The following is a 21,375-nucleotide window of genomic DNA, read 5'->3' on the forward strand; positions in this document are numbered from 1 at the left end:
TTTTGCATACACACACACACAGCTTTTACTCAGCTCCAGTATCTTTCCTCCACAGAATATCCAGAATGCCGCCCAAACATTGAGCGCTAGCCAATATACACCAGGGTGCTAAAGTAATTAATTAATAGCATTTGTTTCAGTGTTCATTAGTTCCAGTTCAGTACATACAACATTATAACGCTATTGGCTGTGGACTTGTGATTGTCCGTGTGATTGTAAAACACCACCAGGGAAAAGTCCTGTGCCAATACATAGCGGTCTGAGTTCAATGGATTTAACCCTGATAAATTACCACACACTCACCCCAGGACTTATGGCCATGTCTATAGATAGACTGCTCACATGTCCTTCTTTAAAGAATAAAACACTTCAGGATGTGTAACTATTACTGAGTTAACAACACGGCCTTTAACACAGTTAAAACAACAAGTTTTATTCATTTAAACTGTACCACAGCAGTCTTATTCACTAAAGAACACCATGTCATCATTTTTATCCATTTATAGTTAGCTTGTTAGCTCGCATTAGCACTTACATTATAGCCACTAGGAACAGTCGCTTCCTCACAAACCTCTTCTTTCTTTTTCTAATAAGGCAAAAATATATAGACTTTCCACAGGAGAATTTAAAGTTACAATTACTTATATGTGTGAAAAACTATGAAAAGAAAATAATAAAAAACTGGAGCCAAAAAATGTTAAATAATCGTCTATTCATAGAAAATTTCTCCATATCCCTAATTCCTTATGTTTTTTAATCAGTTTATGTGGAGTGTCCAAACAAGCCAGTTACTAAGAATTTGCCTTGGAGCTGCTGTTTTAAATAGATATAATAGATATGTATACATACTGTATGTATATTAATAAGCTAATTCTAGCATACAAGAAGCACAAAGGTATTAGAAGTCATTCTTGCTTACCGCTGTGACTCTACAATGAGTCAACAGCGAGGTTGGGAAACTGTGGATATTAGAGATGATGGACATGCCTGCTGATTTTGCATGTCCAAATACTACACAAATTTTTACCTAGCGTGACTGCACATACTTACACACACACTTATTTCTGACTTTGATGATGACCATTGTACATTTTTTATACACAGAATACAACAACTGCTCATCACACATGTCTAACGTACCAAACCTACCAGAAATCTTAGTCTCCATCTGTAAATGTCTATGTATATTTATTCTTGATTATTTGTGGTAGGTTGTGAGTTTAAAATTTCCCCTTAGCGATTAGTAAAGTATTCTGCTCTATTCTACTCTGTACTCTATTGCAGAAAATCATCTTCAGAACCCGAAAGAACTCGAACAAGAACTCGGTCAAAGACACGCTGAAAAACAAGAAGAAGAAGAACGCAACAGAGAAGGAGCCGGACGATCAAAAGATCCAGGACGGAGTGGGGAAGGAGGGCAAAGAGAACGCAGAGACGGGTGAGAATAACGTCGAAAACGATGCAGGAGGAGACAACGACGAGGCGGAGATGGAGATGCAGAAAGAGCAAGCAGATCAAAGCGATGAGAAAGTGGAGGAGGTGGAGGCGGAAGTGAGGAGAGAGATGGACGGGAAAAAATCAACTAATGGCAAGCAAGAAGAGGCAAATAGAGATGAGATAGAGACCCTTTCTGATCTGAAAAACGGAGAGAAGGAAGGTGAAGAGGTGGAGAAACGTGGAGAGGAAACCTACCATCTGCATAATGGCTTAGAGGAGCAAGAGCCTTCAACCGATGAGGCACAAGATACAAACCGCACTGATATGGAGGACCAGGATTCGACCAATCAGGAGTAAGACTTTTGTTAATCCCGCCCCTGCTGCCGTGAATGTCACACTTCTCGTAAACTGCGCTGAACGCTTTTTTAAAACCAGGGTGAAACCGAACACTTCTCAGTGCGTCTGAGGTTCTTATCAGTATAAGCACTGGATTTTAAGACCACATGAGGATGTGTATGATGTAAATAAAGAGCTCAAGACTGGCGACACTTTTTCTTCATCTTGCTCTCAACTCGCTTGCTCGCAGCAGATGTATCCGGTGGACTTAAATAACATAAGGAATGGCGGAGACCATTTTTTGCGAAAGGCAATCTGTTCTGAAGAAGATATCATCACCTCCTTTTGTTTACATGTCTGAATATGAACACTGAGTCACCAGTTTACGAGGTTCTGCAACTTTCTAGCCACAACCAGTGACCAGTCTATCAGGTCTTTACCTTACAACCTTATAGGCCACTTTGTATGTACCCGGGATTAGACTCTGGATGAGACATGAATCCAGAACCACATACCAACATCCATAAAATCACATTCTATTGCACCATCAGAGACTATTAGACTTGGTAGGATTTTTATTAAAAAATCTATACAACCATCAGATACACCTATAACCAGTCCCCGGTCCCCAGTATTCCTACTAGGACCATTTATATTGTGATATTTGGTCATTATAACACAAGATAACATTGTGAACCATTATGAGCTATTCAAAATACCAGGAACCAAAAGAAACCTGACCAGACTTTTTCTAGCCACAGGAAAGTGATCATCAAAAGGTGCATGTGGTCTTTTAGTGATTGTGTTGATAACTAATGGGGTAGAGAAATCCATTAGAAACCCATCAAACACACCCATAGCCATTCACTGTCCCACTGGATTTAATTTTATGACCTTTTTCACTGTAATATTTTACCATTTTGTGATATTACAAATGACTGGAGAACTACAGCAACTACTGATCAACCTCACTCTACCCCATTAAACAATGGAAAGAAATCACTAAACCACCCCTGCACATATATTACTCTACCCTATTTAACCAACTCTACCCTAACACATTTGACCTGGCCTACTTTACCCTACTTGATGAGGTCCACTCTACCCTATTTCGCCAGCCCTACTCTATACCAATTGCCAAGCCCTACTTTATACTATTTGGCCAGTTCAATTCTACTCCATTTGACCAGCCCTAATCTACCCTATTTCACCAGTCCTACTCTAACACATTTGAACAGCCCTTCTCAACCCCATTTGACCAGCCCTACTCTAACACAGTTGACCAGCCCTAATCTACACTATTTAACCAGCCCTACTCTAACACATTTGACAAGCCCTTCTCAACCCCATTTGACCAGCCCTACTATACCCTATTTGGCCAGTCCTAATTTTCCCTATTTAGCCAGCCCTACTCTACCCCATTTGACCAGCTCCACTGTATCCAATTTGACCAGCCTTAATCTATGCCATTTGACCAATGCCACTCTAACCCACTTGACCAGCCCTACTCTACCCCATTTGACCAGCCTTACTCTATGCCATTTGAGTAGCTGCATTCTATCCCATTTGACCACCCCTAATCTACCCCATTTCACCAGCCCTACTCTACCCTAATTGACCAGCTCCACTGTACCCCATTTGAGCACCTCCACTCTACTACATTTGACCACCCTTATTGTACCTTATTTGACCACCCTTACTTTTCCCTATTTGGCCAGCCCTACTTTAACATATCTGACCAGCCCTGTTGTACCCTATTTGATCATCCCTACTTTACCCTATTTGATCAGCCCTACTCTACCCATTATAAATGGAAAGAGATCACCACAGGACCACATCGTACCAGATGTTATATAAAAACGGTCCATTTTCAGCAGTACATATGAGTCCACATGTAATCGAGCTTCTAGGAGTGTGTTAAGCACATCTATGCTAGCTGTAAGCTGTACCTCATAAAACGGACAGCTGTAGCTAAATTTCAGATGATGCACCTGATAAACTGGCAAATCAGTGTATGTGGTGATGCTCCTAAAATGCGCACTGAGCAGAGCAATGTTTTGAGCCGTCAGCATTAGAAGAAACATTGTTGATGCCAGCCGAAAGAAGCGTTTCATATTTAGAGACAATCTACGCTGACTCTGCAACAGAGATTTTTTTTCTTTTCTTTTTTTTGGTGTATTTCTGACTCACCGAGGTAATGAATGTCAAAATCCCCCCGATGTCTGCAAAATCTTCAGAAACCAAAATGAACTGCTCTCAAGAGCACGACAGACAAATGAGGTCCTAATCCTCTCTACCACAAAGCAACTGTTACCACATGTGCAGCGAAACATCCATTTTCAGGCACCTAAACTAAACTGTCAGTGACCTTTGGAGCATCACACGATAAGGACGCACCTATTAGCTGAATGTCATGACCGCTCATTTATTCATAACGAGCGCCGGGAGTTTCGTCCGACTCTCGATCCATAATTCATTTCACACTCTGACAGCAGACGTAACGCCGTCATATGACTCAAAGCGTGAGTTTCTGTCCATGTTAAAGATGTTACGATTTCAAAAAGAAGATCTCTTGTCAAGGGTGTTTGAAGCCGGCGCTGCGCTCCTGCCAGGCTCGGCTGAGGGGGATTATGATGAAAAACGACAGGGAGAAGAATTTTAGTGATCACATGATGCTGACTGTAACTTCCCGGACAAAGATTAAGCTCGGGAGTCGAAACGATTTTCCACAGAGAATCACCAGTGACGCTACCGATTAGCACAAGTCTTAATCTGTGCTCGGGAAACTGGCCAAGCTAGTGTTTTTAAAGCCTGTTATTTCCTGTGGCTTGGTGAGGGGAACAGAATAACAGATAAATGCGTGTGGATTGTGGGCTGGCGCTGTTTACCCGCAGTAATTTATCCTGGCTCCTTGAGTCCTCGCGGTTCTGTTTTTTTTTTTTTTCCACATTTGCTTCGTTTCTATTGAGATGTGATGCGTTTCATTTTTACACTTTCCAGTCTCGCATTTTGATTAAGCTGAGGAGGAACATGAGGTATAGCACATACACAAGGGTTAAAGACGAAAAGGAACTGCGCTGTTTAGCCTTGTTTAGCGGTGAAATTCAGCATTATGCTTCAATTGACTTAAAGACATGAAAGAAAACTGATAGAATTAAAAAACTCAAGGATTTTCTGAGAAAAATTATTATGCCAGCAAGTAATAGTTTTTTTTGGATCATCTTTACATTAGTTCCATACATCTATGTATCTAAACACAACTAAAAAAATGTGCCTTATACAGAAATGAACAAATTTCAAGCCCAGATTTAGTGTTTTATTATTATTATTATTATTATTATTATTATTATTATTATTATTATTATTTACAGTACACAAGAAGGTTCAACAACCAGCGAAATAAAAATACAATCCTATTTCCTGTTGGCTTTCTCAAAACAAACGTTTTAAGTTGTTTTAAATTTCCGAATCTGTAGTTACACACATCAGCCTGATTAAGAGAACAATATTTGCAAGCCAGATGAATTAGCATTAGGTGGAGAGGAAAATTACATTTGGCGTCTCATAACTTGCACAATACCTTAACTTAAACCTAGAGAAAATAACGACGCTAACAGACTCTATTTTTCGAGTGAGCAAGCACGACGTGCAACATTAGAAAGCTTTTCAGAAGAGGATAATAATCATATCTGTTTAACATTTTGATAAATCTAAAGGCATTAAACTAGCTAACGTGCTCAGAAATATAACAGTATACCAATCACTTTCAGGATTATTTGCGATTGCACACATCAAGCAAACTCTGTAATTTTCTGAGGATCTTGGAATTTTTCAGATAGAATTGCTTGTGATTTCGAAAAACTTTGCAACAATCAGAAAAAAAAACCCTGAAGGACTGGTAAATCCATTAGCTGCCACTATTTATTCAAGTCGATTTGTTTCCCACGTAAAGAAAACCTTTGAGTTCTTCTTGTGGGCTGATGATTGTTGATCTCTGCTTCAGATTTTTTGACCATTTCTAGCATTTCAAAAAATTCCACGTTTCTACAGGAAACATTCCAATCGGCTAATACGAAGCTATTTTTCTTTCTTTCGTTGTTTTTGCAAACCCTCTTTCGTCTTTGACCCTTGTATAAACGTAAACATTGATATTTTCATTATCAGCCTAAACAAAGCAGAGACTCCGTTCACGTGAAGGTTTTTTTCCATTAAACGATGCTAAGTGACCTTTTTTCTTGTGTCTTGTGATGGAGCAGTGTAGCTCGATGGGACGTTGTTTTTTTTTAATCATCGTCACGTGATGCCGTTATTGTCTCTCTCACGATGTTTATTATTACCAAACAGAAAAAAAAACATTCCATACTCATCCTGGTCTTTTCATCAGGCTCGTCCTGGGCTCTTTTTAATACTGAACCGATAATTGTTATGTTCTTCTGACAGGTGGTTAAGTGTACTTTGTGTTCCACCGCTGTCTCGTCTGCCGCGTGTGTAATTCAGGTTGTCAGTCACACACTTTGCTGTAGTGCTGAGATAAGATTCGTTAACGTCGGGATTTCCAGCGCTCCGTGAATCGTGACTACCTGAAAAGGGCCTTAACCAAAATCCGCCGTTGCTTCATAGATGCTGGACGTCGAACGGGACAAACGTGTTTTTAGACGATAAATGGTTTGTGTCTGCTCAGTGTAAAACATACATACCGCCTCCAGGGGTTTGTCATTTGTTATGCGTACATGAATACCATCGTGACCCTGCCAGCTTTCCATAAAGGCGCATTTCCATCTTGGTCGATTCCTCCGCCTGCAAACAAGAAAGAAAAAAAACAAGCGTAGGAGACGAAGCCTAGTGACATTTACTCCCGCTGTGGCTAATGGACTACTCGACCCCCGTCTGGAATGTTCTTGCCCCTCGTGGACAGAGCTAATATGCACTTTGCTCGTTTTCTACGCAACCTTTTCATGTGTCAAAAACTGCAGCGGTGCAGAGAGAGGTCATTACGCATAACAACCCATGGTTCCTTCAATCCATTTCCTGTTTGCTTTGTTTCCTGGTGTGCTAAAAGGGGACCAAGGCTCAAAGGCCGTAGGAGGCTTTGTCTGTTTCTGGCCTCCGTATGGAAAAAAAAAGAAAAAAAAAAGATGAAAAATAAATGCATTTTGGAAGTCGTTCGCTTTTTTAATATGATTAATATTATTGTTGTCCATCGCAGCCGTTTGTATAGCATTATCTCCATAAGTGCAGCCTGTAACTAATTGGACATGATCACGTTATTTTATTTTTTATTTCCTGACACACTGGATTTGTAAAATAATAATGACTATGAGATAAAAGAGCAGACAGTCAGCTTTAATTAAAGGGTATTTATATCTCCATTAGGTGTGAGTTGGATATTTGGTCAGCTTCTTTTAACAGCCAATGTGGAGAGCTAAGTAACAAAAACAGTGTCAGCGTCCAAGTCTTTACAGTCTGCAGTGTATGTTAACGTCCCCTGTACAATTTGTATATTATAAATATGATTTATTTTGGTTTGCGTTTGAGTAATTATGACATAAATATTCTAAATATGCTTAATGTACCTTGTTGTTGTGTCCTCATTTATTATGACTCATTGGTTAGCCGTCTTTACTACCAGGTGAGTAAAGGTTTTGTTAATGTTTACTTCAGGAGTGATTGTTTTTTTTTTTTGTAAACGAGTAGCTAATGTGAACAAATCAGTTTCAGTCACTGATTCATTCCTTTACTTTAGTTGCTTGTGAATCATTGAATTTTTTCCCGAATCTTTTCTGGTCATGATCGAGATTCGATCCTCTTTCATTCAGCAAATAAATTTTTCAGCATTTGAATCAGTGAATCTTTTCCGGTCATGTTCGAGATTTGATTCTCTTTCACTCAGCGAATAAATTTTTCAGCATTTGAATCACTGAATCTTTTCCTGTCATGATCAAGATTCTATCCTCTTTCATAAAGCGAATCCATTTTTCAGCATTTGAATCAGTGAATCTCTTCCAGTCACAATCGAGCATTCGATCCTATTTCATTCAGTGAATTGATTTTTTAGTCAGTGACCAAAATTAGTTCTTGTACTGTGCAACAAATCAGTGTTTGAATCAGTGATTCCATTCGGTCATAGCCGAGATTCACTCCTATCGCATTTGGCTCATCTGCATACCGTCTCGGTCGTTACTAAGATTCTTTCCTATGGAATTCAACGAATCAGTGTTTGAGTTAGTGATTCATTTTGGTTATGGCCAAGATTCACTTCTCTCTCATTCAGTGAATCAGTGTTCAGTCATTGATTCTTTTGGGTCTATAAAGAGCTTTGTTCTTAAGTCAGTGTTTGAGTCAGAGATCTTCACAGTCATGAAAAAGATTTAATTCCCTTTCACTCTGTGTTTGAATCAGTGTTGAAACAGTGAATCATATCTTTCTCATTCAGAGAATCGATGTTTGAATCAGTAAATCTTTTCTTTCATGTCTAAGAGTAAGTTCTCTCTCATTCAGCATTTGAATCAGTGAATCATTTCTGCCGTGACTGAGATTCGTTTGTCTCTTTCATTCAGAGAGTCAGTGAATCTTTTCATTCATCTCCAAGATTCAGTTCAAAGTATTTGAATCAGTGTTTGAATCAGTGAATCATCTTAGTTATGATAATATAATTTGCTTTGATTGAGTTCAGTGATTTAGTGAATCATTTTGATGATGATCACTGAATGGCCCTTGCTAACTTTTGCTAACTGTATGAATCATTAAGAGTTTTTGGCATAATAATAATAATAATAATAATAATAATAATAATAATAATAATAATAATAATAATAATAATAGATAGAACATTTCTCATTTGTGTTCATTATATAAAATGAAAATGAACAAAAGTAAAAAAAACATCACAAATTAGCATGACAATGACATTACAGTAAAAAATCCCAGAAAGTCAGAAGAGGTGTGGTCAAAAGAAATCAACACAGATGTCAACTGCTAATAGCTCTCTCAAAGGACATGTCTTAAAGATTTTTTTAAAGCTAGATTGTGTCTTAATCTCTTCAAGTAGCACTCTCTACCTGCAGACATCACGCTCATCGACGGTTATTTAAGCCTCTAAGTGCTCTTCAGAGCTCAGCGAGTTTTAACCACTAGCATTTTGTAAAGACTCCACAGCCGAGCGAAGCGTTCCAGCAGACGTGGGAATCGCAGAGGGACACGAGTCTATAACCTCAACGCCAGCGGCACTAACCACAACCACCACATCCAATCAATGCTGCCTCCATTACCACACGACTCTAATGACGCTAGGGTTACCCAGGGTCTCTAAATAATGGATACAACTCAGGCAGTTCTTCAGGAACCAGCTGAGAAACATGATCCTGGACGTTTGGAACATTCAGACATCGTTTATTTGTCTGAAATTTGTTTCTGAAATTTTAGCTTCAATTCTACAACGTTTTACATCTACATCCGAACGTTCGTAAAGAGCTTCAAAGGCTCTCAAGACGTCAAGCATTTCAGGGAATGAAACGAAAATCTTAATGACGTTTTGGAAGAAATGCTTCTGCAAATATTACAAAAATTATAATAATATTAACCATGTTAACCAATCAAAGATCAGTATCAATACCATGCTAACATTTTGTGTATTTTTTTTTTTGGTTTTTTGAATCACACAACAATTTTACTATTTCTGAACTAAGCTAGCTAGTAGCCAAATAAATAATTTGTGTTGCTTTTATTTCGAACGCTATCCAGAGATTAATTTTTTTGAGCTTTGGCAGAAACTTTCAAGGGAAAAGAAAAGGAAAATTAGCTAGCTGATATTTTTCACAAGCAAGCAAATAAATTAATAAATAAAATAATTAATAATAATAATAATAATAATAATAAAAAATAAAATACATAAAATTAAATTTAATAAATAATAAATTAAATAAATTTTTAAAAAATGTAATTTAAATCTGTCTTACAATGTACATAGTTTCAACACCTTTTTTAAAAAACAATTTGACTGTGTATTACCCATAATGCAATGCAAGTACACCATTATTAATTGCTCGAACTAGTATTTAAAACCTTTATTTAGCATTTAGAATGACCGTGTAATGAAATAAGGCATAGGTACAAAATCGTCTACTTTAATGTTACTAGCGTTCATAGCGTGTTTAGCGGATATTAGTGATGACTGACTCATGCTATTCGTCGCTAATTAGCTTTCTAGCCATGAGGTTTTCTTTGTGGAGTGTGAAGTTAGTTCTATTCTTTTCTCTTCTTGTGTCTGAGACAACTTTCTCAGCGAACATTACTTAGTATTGACTTTAGCAATCCTAAATGACCTAAATACAGGATATCTCGCTATGTTTAACGCTAGCTTTGGAAGCCGGTAATCGCTAAATTTAAGTTTCGGATGGAAACAAACTGTTGTAGCTCTTTGAAACACGATTTACTCCGCAAACGTGTTAAGATTCTTTTATATTTCTAGATTCATCAAGTGTTGTATTTATAATGCAAATGTCTCCGCACTCGGAACAGATTATAATCAAAACCGTGTGTAACGTAGAAGGACACAGTGCCCTCTAGTGGTCACTTACACTCAATGCGCTCAGCGAGTGTCATTTTGTTGTGTTTGGTTTGTTTGTTTTTGATTTATTTTTTAAAATTAGTTTTAAATAGACGCTTACAGGAACAGATTTGGCTTGGATGTCTGTTCTCTACTGCATCTTTTACATAATTGAATTAGTTAATACGGTTAGAACAAAGCCCATTTCGAAGATGAATGCCGGTTTATTTTTAGACACCCTTCAGGCCGGAGTAGGATATAATTTTATTAGGTTGTACTTCAATACCTTGAGTATTTGTAAATGCAGTTTTCTACCTGTTATGAAACTGCATTGCATTTATAAACAGGTCTTATTAGAGGAGATTCTCTTGACTTTAACAGTTAATACGGATTAGCGTCAGTCTTTTTAGCACTGACCAAAAAATGGTCACTGCTGACAGGATGCAGGAAAAAATGTCCATGGTATGAATTCCAAGCAGGTTTCAGAGAGTTTGACTGGATTTTAAAAAAAATTACACAAATTCTTCTGAAAAATCTCTTTTAATTGAAATGGGAAAAACATTTTCAAGCATTCCTATATATATACTTATTTATTTATTTATTTATTGTGAGAAGAAAATCCTTAGAATCTGGGGATATTTTTATTTTAGCGAAGTAGCTAGCCTTTTTTTTTTTTCAAACTACCATACTAAATTATTTTAAATCAATTTATTTTATTTATACCATTTAATTTACTTGAGCACAGTGCCCAGTCTAGCTTAAATGTAGCGCAACTTAACAGCTGGTGAACTAATCTTGCTAGCCCCTTAGTTACTAGCTAACCACCTCTACCGAGCTCAATTTCTGTCTAATTTGTAGCTTTTCTTTCTTTCTAAAAAAAATAATAATAATAATAACTTAAAAAGTAAGAGCTATTTATATGGTTTTGGTTAGATTGATAATTACACTTCGCTAGCTACAATAAGTTAGCTAACTAGCCATGCTGCTAATTATTAATTAATCATCAGTCAAATGATGCTATGTAGCAGAATCACAGGTTTCTTCCCTGAAATGGAATAACAACATGACCTTGAGGTCTTTTATTCCTCTAACATCACAACAATATGGCATTTTTAAATGAATATTAAATATTAATCTTTATTAATATTAAATTTATTCATTAAAGAATGACATTTAAAAGATTATAGTTATAATTTAATGCAGAGAAACATCCTTGAAGCAAGTTAATTCCTGTCATCTCTTACATTATAGCCGCTGTAAGCAATCGTGCTCTAATTTTTAGCACTTTATTGCCTTGTTCCTGAGAAACTGGACCTTGTGTAAAAGTGCTACAGATGAGCGATAACTGATTAGTGTTAACGTACGACTTAAAATCAGCGGCTGGAATTAAGGTCTGGATGATGAAGGTGACTTTATTCCTGTTTATTTTTGCTCCATTTGCGCTCAGCGCCTCAGTTTTGAGGAAAAAAATGAGGAGAAAACCCACCGGGTTTGTGTGATGTTGACGTTTTGATCCATAAATCAACAGAACCGGTGTGTACGATAAGCACAGCAATATTGAAGTGTGTTTGCAGTCACAACAACGCCACGCTTTTATCTCCACCTGATCTCTCTGTACTAACTCTCAACGGTCAGAATGTAAATGTAAAGAAAACTCATTAAATTATTTCAATTATGGAAAAAAAATCCGGATTAAAACCGATCTATATTTAGTTTAGAAACGTATATAAACCTGTTTTTATAAATATTGTATAATATAAATATATTTAATATGTAGTAATGTAGCAATGAAATATTTTTTTTATTATTATTAAAAGTCTTCTTAAAAATTATTAGGTGATATTTTTTAGTGCTTTCATGTTTCAAAATGTGTGAAAATAATTAGTTTCCAACAATACAATACAATACAACACAACAGCAGTTCTATATGAATGACATGAGTTTATTTTTACATCCAATCACCTATCTGGGTAGTCAGACATAGTCGGAGGTGTCTCCATGGCAACTCTGAGAAAATCGCATCCTGATACAATGACATCACATCATTCTTTTTAAACACTTTTAAACACATTGACCAGATTTCGGTCAATTTTTTTTAGCGCCCTGTCTGATCTCACTTCTGCTTGTGAGTGCAGCAGTGGAAGCGCACGTCGTTGAGTGACGAGTCGTCCAGTCCACCCTGGTACAGCTCCATCTTGGTCTGGATGCCACAGATACCGCCGTTGCTACAGTTGCTGCTCCATTCTCCGTACTCGCCCCAGGCCAGGCCCCGGCCCTCCAGCGTCGGGTTGGAGCTACAGCGGAAGCGGATGTTGTTGGCGGCCGTGTCGTCGCCGAAGATACCCTGATGAGGCTCCACGCGCAGCTGGAACGAGCTCAATGTACCAGATGGGCACCACTGAGGCTCCGTCCACTCACCAAAACTGAGGAAGAGGTGACAGAAAAACTCAACAAAATACTCAAAATTTAGTCAAATTTGCTTAAATTATAGACTTGTGTCAAATGACATCATTGAGATTTCATGCTAATGAGGTGTTGTACAGGAGTCGATTCTCTGAGCTTCGAACATAAAACGCTGATTATCATATGGTATATAAGCCAGGGGTGTATTTTATTCTTTGTACATGTTTGCAGTCACGTTTCTCTTGCAGTGTAATCGAATCAAAATGATTTTCGTTTGATGCAGATGTCAAAATGTGTCGTTCCTAAACGAGTCGACTCTTTGAACCGACTCTTTTAGATGAACTTGGAAAACTAACTCATTCACAGGTAAGATGTAACCAGTGTTATAAATATTGCACTGTAATTTAACCACAATGCTTCTTTTCAGCCTCGTTATGACTCCTGCTTGTGGAGGATGTGCAGTTTTAAGAGTTTCAAGCGCATTAAGGATGATGAATTATCAGGAAAAATGCAAATGAATCTCCATAATGAATCACAGACACGGCAGGCACAATAACATTAATTCTGCGATGTTTGCTGTATTCATCAAAGCCTGTTGAAATATTGGAAACTTTGTTCATTTAAAAAAACATGGAAATGAGCCGTTTGGGAGTCAGATGAGTCTCTTACTAGTGAATTAGATTGCATGAGAAGAAGAGTTCAGTGAGTTTCCATCACCAAGCTGTTTGGAGAAGTCTGCTTGGAAGTTTAGCTCATGTTTTATTGATGACTGCGAGTCACACGGTGTCCTAAACCGCATCAGTGAGTCTGGAGGCTGTCTGAAGACCTGGATGTGGCTGGAGGTGGATGTTTATCAAGAAAGATTTCAGGTGAGATTTTTTTAGACTTTCCTCATAAGTCCATGAAACAAACACCAGACAACCGAACATGTCCTGGCTACTACAAATACGTTTAGACAAAAATGGTTCGAATTCGATTTCTCACTTCATGAAAAAATCCAAAAGTATTAGTCAGCTGCTGCTTAAAACTTTTCTAAAACTAGGCCCAGAGTGCTAAAGGTCAAAATATCACCATGCCTCATGCTATAAAAAAAAACAAAATAAAAATCTCTTTTTGGTATTTTGTCTTCATGAGAAAGCACGCTGACTCCGAACCGGTTCTGTGACATGTTTCTATAAAAGACCGATCTAGTTTCATGATAAGATTTATATGAAAAGCTTAATCTAGATCAGCATTCATAATCCTAAACTAAACCCTGATCTGAACCCAGAGAGCGAAAACCTCACTTCACTTCTCATTCCGTTTCAGTCATGAAGAGTTCAACAGAGTTCACTCGTAGCAGCGAGCATTGTTGATGGCTAGTTACTGCTGTTGTGTCTGTGGCAGAAGAACTAGTCTCTACTCTAAATGGGTTTAACGGGAAGCTCGGCTATAATCCCAACACCAGTGGCACTTTAATCAAACGGCCTACATCTAATCAATGCTGCGTCCATTACTGGACATCTCTAATGATCCTTCAATTACCCAGAGAGACCGGGCCTTTACCCCTTCCAGCATCATGGACTTTATAGCCATGTCTGTAATTATTGCATCTGGGTGAAGGAGATATTATAATGCAGTATTAAACATTACACCAAAGAACTGCCGAATTCTTCAGTCTGATTGGTCAGACAGCGTTGATTTCCTTTCTTTATTTTCTCTACGTTTCTATAGTAACAGCTTACACAAGAGAGTGTTGCAGACCTTAGGTGTAATCGCAAGTAGTTCCTGTAACTATAAATGGATAAAAATACAGAAATGAATTAAACAGAAAAATTGGAACTGTTTGGCTGTGCTATCTTGTCTTTAACCGCAGGTCTTGCCATCTTTTTTTTTTTTTTTTGTATTTCTGACAAGAAGAATAAGGATGAGCGTGTTAGCCTTTCCCCGTCACAGGATGGTATCAGGTGGGAATTGGCAAACATTGCGAGACCAAAAATAGGAACTACTTAAGCTTGCCAATCATAAAAAAAAAAAAAAAACACTCACACACCCTGTCGTCTATACACACACGGTAGAACTGGGGCAGATTCTGTGTGTATTTTATCACTTTTATGTGAATAGCTAACTACACCACCCTCCATTTTTCCGTTCATTTGATTCCAAAACAATAACAATGTATATATTTATCTACGTATGCTGGCTGTTTCAGAGCATGTGATAGCATTTCTAGGTCGAATTATTACATATGATTGCCCCAGAAAAATACAATATAAAGCACATATACAGTATCGGGCTGCTTTTCATAATTGTAATGTAAGAAGTGGAATAATAAAGGAAGTGAGAAAGCTGAAAAGTAGGCCAGGATCCTGAGGGTTCAATAATTTATAGAAAAAGTCACTTTATCATGAAAGAGCTGGGAATATGACAGCACTCCTGGATATGTGGAGCACCGTGGCATCATTAGTTTGGCGCCTAAAATCACCTGGAACTTGCCTCGAAGACCGACATTATTTTTTTTTTTCTGTAGTAAATAATAACCCTGTGAAGTCTCAGGTTATAATTCAGTTATTAATCTTCGAGCCAATTATTCAGTAAGTGCAGTGGAAGTAATGGGAAAGGTGCAGAGTTACAAGAGTGAGGAATGGAAGTCCGGACTTGGGTTCGACTCCTGGGAGTTTAACGGGTTAAATAATAAATAGCGTGTTCGGTTTGGTTCCACACACAAAAATGTCATTAAACAACAACAAAATAAACACACACAGATGCAATTTATAAGCTTCTGCAAGCCAACACTGGATTTCTCTGGTGTTGCATGGCCTGAATTTACATACTGCTTCATTGGGTCTTCATTGTAATGACGTTTGCTGTGTTCAACTACAGCATGTTACTCAGAACCTCGGATGAGGGAGAAACCAAAGAAAACTACAGTGGCAGAGAAGCTATTTTATTAGATTTAAAGTTGCATTGTTGATTTAAAAAAAAAAGGCTTAAAATGAACACAGAACTCTGTACAAGTTAGAATTTCCTACTGCTTGTATATCTTGAGTGACAGATGTCTCGTCCAATCAGTGGTAAGAACTCCTTTATTGTTTGTCTGAATTGTTGTTGTGTTTTTAGATTTGTTATTTTTTTCTGATTTGGCATTTGATTTTCAGATTTGTTATTTTGTTTTTGTATTTTTGTTATTTTGTTTTCCTGATTTTTTATTTTGTTGTCAGATTTGTTATTGAATGTGTTATTTTGTTTGTTTTGTTTTATTTATGTGTTATTTTGTTTTCTGATTTGTTATTGTGGTTTTTTAATGTGTTATTTTGTTTCTTTTGTTTGTTTGTTTTTTTGTTTGTTTGTTTTTGATTTGTTATTTTGTTTTTCCCTTCTCAGCCACCATAGAAAACACTCTTTATCATGGACTCTGAAAGTCTTTAAGGTCTCCTCGAGCCCAATTCAACATAGCGGACCACACAGTTCACAGTAAATAAAATATCAATTTCTTAAGTTAAATTAATGTATAGTAGGATTGATATTCAGTAAATCAACAAAGACTGTCGATCGACTGTTTTGAGAAAGTAAGTTCATCATAAAAAAAAAAAAAAGTTTCATGCAATTAAAGCTTAATTACTTGTTTTTTTCCCACTTTGTCCCTGAAACTCAGCAAACTTTACAATTATGCAAGTCAAAGTTTAGACATATTAATTTAATTGCATCATAAATACATTAAGGAAATAGATGGATTTCCAATAACAGCACTTACTGAAGTGATTCTACTTGACACATTAATTTTTTATTAAATAATGAGCATCTAATATTTTTTCATTGTTTAAAATGAAGTAAAAAAAAAAAAAAAACTTGCTTTAGTTATAATCTCTTAATAAAAGTTTACAAATGCAGCATGTTACCCAGAAACCTTCCATCCTGGAGACGTTGCCCATAATGAAAAACTTTACCTCTAATTGTTACAAATCTCTGGAGATAAGCGCTGAATAAACATCACCTCACACTCACATTAATTTAAACCAAACCTGCTTAGTCTGACTGAGGCAACAATGGAAAACTATTCAAGTGTTATTTTCTTGATGTTTTATATGATTCCTGCATTCATAATGCATTTATAACCTGTTATGCAGCATTCATAATACCTTATAATGCCTGGTGTACACCTGCACATAAGTAGTGAGATGCATAAACCCTTTTTAAGCATGACTATGTGACCTCAAACCTCAGACCTCAGGATATTGTTACGGTTATGATTTAGTATTACGATATTCTTAACTATTTAAATGTCCACTGAAGGTTAAAGAGGAACTCACTGTCCAGTATGAGACTCCACGCTGTAGAGGAAGCGACGGTCTTCGTTTTGGACGCAGTAGAGACGGATTCCGTTCAGAGCCGTGTCGTCGCTTCCGTACTGGTTAGGTTCGATCTGTAGAGAGGATCATACACAGAGATGCGCTATAGATATACACTCTGCTGATAACAGTGATGGACTTGAAGATAATTTTTACCCTTAAGCTGAATCCGGTGGCATAGAAGTTCTCAGGACACAGCTCTGACCACATCCAGATCCCGAATTGCTCTCCATTGGGCACGGAAAGGATCGAGGTGTAATTTCGCATTGTGAACCTCGTCCCAGCGCGAATGACACGAGACTGATCCTTAGCATCTAGCTCAGCAGATGACACCAGAGCCACCAAGCAGAGAAATGTAACATAAACGAGAGTCATGGTTGCGGTTCTAAGCACACGCCTGGTCTCAAGACACGACGGGTTTTTATTAGCGATGCTCACGTCACAACGTCGGCTTATCACGGGTTAATCATTCATTTCACACGCGCTTGGGAAGATCCAGCTGCCACGGGACCGTGTTTAACTTTTACATACAGTAAGTTCCAAGTCCTTTGCATTTTGCCGCTGTTACATAACATCCTTCTTCCACACAGAACCACAGAATATAATTTATGTACATAAATATACATATAAAAAGACACGTACACAGAAATGTACACACTTTTTAAAAAATATTTACATTTTGTGCGATTACTAAAATTCCAATTCTATGCTTCTAATGTTTTCTGACATTTTCTTTGTCTTTTATTTATCAGTTTCACTCATCCCAACATCAAGCACACTTTAATTAAGCATAAGTTAGAGCCTTATTCAAGTCTAAGAGGGCTTAGATACAAAGAATTTAGCTTTCTGATGGGAGAATTTCATATTCTTTTCATTTTTTAACTCCGCTTTCTGTGCTGTTTCTTTTTTATCTGCGAGATTAATAGTGATTAGACTAAAAGGTAAAAAACGGCAGGTGTTCAAACACTTTTGCCTGGCAGTGTACACATCTGAGTGTAAAACATTATTATCTTGCTGGGATGGGGGGGAATCTACACTGGTAGCGAGGCTTTTTGAACACTGTGTTTTAGTGTTTTTAATTTATCTCACCAACCAAGCAACAGTTCTGAAGTAAATTGAGGGATTTTATTTATTTATTTATTTATTTATTTATTTATTTATTTATTTATTTATTTATTTAATATAATTTATTTTATTTTATTTATTTTTATGTGTTTATATATTTACTTATTTATTATTATTTATATTTATTTTATTTATTTTTTAATCAAAAATGGTAGATTTTTTGGAATTTGTTGGAATCTGAGTTCCATGTATTAGCTTCGGAGTGTGTTTGAGCAAAACGTGCAGAAGTACACTCTCTTGCATGGTTTTGACCTGAGGCACTCACGCTGTGAATTTACTGAAGATCTGAGAAAGTCAAATCTTTCACCCAAAAATTACACAAAGGCTAATCCCTTACCATATTTGGGTCAATAATATCTTCTTCATATTGACGCCGTTCATCAGAGAGGTTGAGACAGGGACAGAAGTATAGTTTTCTTCTGAATATCGTACTCCAAAGCTGAGCTATGAGGAGTCAATTTCCCACTAATTACAATCAATAAAGCATACAGATATTAAGCTAACTTTGAGCTTCATTTCTCAGCTTTAGAATGGGATAGAGCTAAATGAAGCACACTCTCGTGCATGTCTTGATCTCCGTGACTCACACTGTAAACTTCAGGAAGATTGGAGAAAGTCAAAATTTTCACCCCAAAAAACACCAAAGACAACCCCTTAGCATTTTGGGGGGTGAAAATTTTGACTTTCTCCGATCTTCTTCATATTTACATCATTTATTAGAAAGATTGAGACATAGACAGAAGTATAGGTTTTATCTGAATATCATATTCCAAAGCTGTGATATGAGATATCAATTTCCCACTAATTACACTCATTAAAATATGCAGTTATGGAGCTAACATCGAGCCTAATAAATCAACTTTGGAGTGTGATAGAGGGAAACAAAGTGCTTTTCCATATAAATCTTGACCACACAACCCCCAGTGTGAATTTGGGGAAAATCTGAGAAAGTCAAAAATTTTCACCCCAAAAAACACAAAGGATAATGTAAGAGACTACACACTGCCTCAACCCAGATTCCACTCCACAGTACATATCTGAAAGAGCTCATTCCCAAAAAGGCTTACATATCATTCAGTTTATCTATATGGTATTTTTACATTGGCTTAAAGCAGCCTTACCAAATTTAGAACACTTAATCCAATCAATTATTAGTCTGGGAGCAGCAGCAAGACATCAACAACCGTCACTGAACAAATGGTGTACTTGTACCGTGATTACCATTTAGCAATACCCGACCATTTGGGTGATAACACCTATAACAATACCTAGCCAAGGTGTATGTGACTATGATTACCATTTAAGGACATCCGGCTAGACGACGGTATCATCCGGCCGTTTGGGGGATACTCAGTTCTTACAATGATTTACATTTTAAAGTGAAACTCATTTAAATTACACACGGGAAACACTGTATAAAAGGTTTGAGCAGGATTTGTCCTGCGTCCTTTTTGACTCCGATGAACCCAAAGTACTTTATGTATATTGTCGCTGCGACGCTGCAATAAACTTCGACGCCCTCATCGTTTTATTTTTCTTACACTAACCCCTTAAGATTTCTTTTTTTTTTTGAATATTATAAAAAATTAATATTGACTTTTTCCATTCTTCTTTATAATTATGCCATGAGGTTGAGACATAGACAGAAGTGCAGGTTTTATCTGAATATCATACTCCAAAGCTGAGATATGAGATATCAATTTCCCACTAATTACAATCATTAAAATATGCAGGTATGGAGCTAACTTCGAGTCTGATATCTCAGCTTTGGAGTATTATAGAGCTAAACAAAGTGCACTATCGTGTATGTCTTGACCCCGGTGACTCTCACTGTGAATTTAGTGAAGATCTCAGAAAGTTGAATTGTTGACGTTCTACTGTCTTCACTCAGTTTATTACTGAGATTAAAATATAAACTGTGATGCAGGTTAATATCATGAATAAACTCTGAATATCATACTCTCAATCTAAGATATAATTTGGCAATTTCCTACAAATTACAGTCATTAAAATATACAGGCTAATATCCACCTTTACTATAATCACACACTCACTCTAATCACACACAGATACTAATCACACACTCGCTATTAGTTTCCCTGTGATCTCACCTTGATTATAATCACACACTCATTATAATCACACACACACAGTAATCACACACTCCTGGAATTCCTGTAATCACTCACATGAACTATAATAGAAATGTCTTAATCACTGTAAACTTACACTGATTGTAGTGAGTGTGTGATTATATTGTTGAGCTGGAAATACGTTTGTCCAGTACCGGTATATTTTAAGAACTGCGTGTAGAAATGAACTTCTCATATCTTAGCTTCAGATGAAACTGGAGGGATGAAAAAGGTGAGAACGCTGTGGCTCTGTCCCAATCCATCCTTAAGCCATGTCTTTTTAATAACAGTGTGTGGGTGTGGGTGTGTTTGATGTGTTATTAAGTGCTTACACATTACACGAGTTAATGAGTTAAGTTAATAAATTGCTCTACACCACATGTATACATACAGTTATAACTGTTCATAGCTATTACAGTAGAGTGCACAGTATTATAACGAACTGTGACACTTGTATTGCAACATTTTTTAATAGCACAATATTACAGCATTATGAAGGTGTACAAACAGGAATATTTATGATTTATGAATCTGGGCTAAAGTTTTAGACCTTGTTTTATTGAAGCAAACAGAACACAAGACTCCCTCGATAGAATATGATTAGAGTCTTCTAAGCGCACGACGTTGAGTGATGAGTCCATCTTGTTCTGGATGCCGCAGATGTCCCAGGGTGCACCAGGTCACATGCCCTATAAACCTCGGGTTGCTGCTGCAGAGGAAATGAATGTTGTTGATGCCGAAGAAGCTCAGGTGAGACTCCACAAGCAGCTGGAACGAGCTAAGTAGATCACCATCACTAAAACTCCAGTCCACTCGCCAGATCTGAGAAGGGAAGATGAGGTTAAGCTCCAGAGATACAACCTAGATAATAATATTAAGAGGAAGAAGAATCATCATTAGCATCATAATATACTTGTAGCTAAGATATAATAACTACATTTCTGATTCAAACAAATCTTAAGGCTGTCTCATTTTTAGCTTAAAATCGAACGCGTACTTCTCTCATTAGCTATCTCTTACCCAGAATGCAATGATTTGCCTGGTTCAATCAGATGAGATGAGTTTGAAC

General features: G+C 37.1%; 2 protein-coding genes across 4 annotated transcripts in view; one reads left to right on the forward strand and one right to left on the reverse strand.

The window, feature by feature from the left end:
• The window catches only part of LOC131344287 (raftlin-like), a 91,938-nt gene extending 84,405 nt beyond the window's left edge, over window positions 1–7,533 (forward strand). For 2 of the 3 annotated variants that reach the window (XM_058376443.1, XM_058376442.1), the window contains exon 11: window positions 1,285–7,532. In XM_058376443.1, the coding sequence (XP_058232426.1) occupies window positions 1,285–1,794 (510 nt within the window). In that variant the 3' untranslated portion in view covers window positions 1,795–7,532. Of the gene's footprint in view, window positions 1–1,284 lie in introns of all 3 variants that reach the window. The other variant, XM_058376444.1, reaches the window with a different exon arrangement.
• A 4,706-nt stretch (window positions 7,534–12,239) lies between these two features.
• LOC131343929 (vitelline membrane outer layer protein 1-like) lies at window positions 12,240–17,460 on the reverse strand. Its single transcript, XM_058375808.1, has 3 exons — window positions 17,206–17,460; window positions 17,011–17,123; window positions 12,240–12,741 (listed from the first exon to the last, which is right to left on the reverse strand). The coding sequence occupies exons 1-3, from the start codon at window positions 17,422–17,424 to the stop codon at window positions 12,432–12,434; spliced, it is 642 nt and encodes a 213-aa protein (XP_058231791.1). The 5' UTR covers window positions 17,425–17,460; the 3' UTR covers window positions 12,240–12,431.
• Window positions 17,461–21,375: the final 3,915 nt, after the last annotated feature.

Source organism: Hemibagrus wyckioides, linkage group LG23 (genome assembly GCF_019097595.1).
Source record: "Hemibagrus wyckioides isolate EC202008001 linkage group LG23, SWU_Hwy_1.0, whole genome shotgun sequence".
Taxonomy (NCBI): domain Eukaryota; kingdom Metazoa; phylum Chordata; class Actinopteri; order Siluriformes; family Bagridae; genus Hemibagrus; species Hemibagrus wyckioides.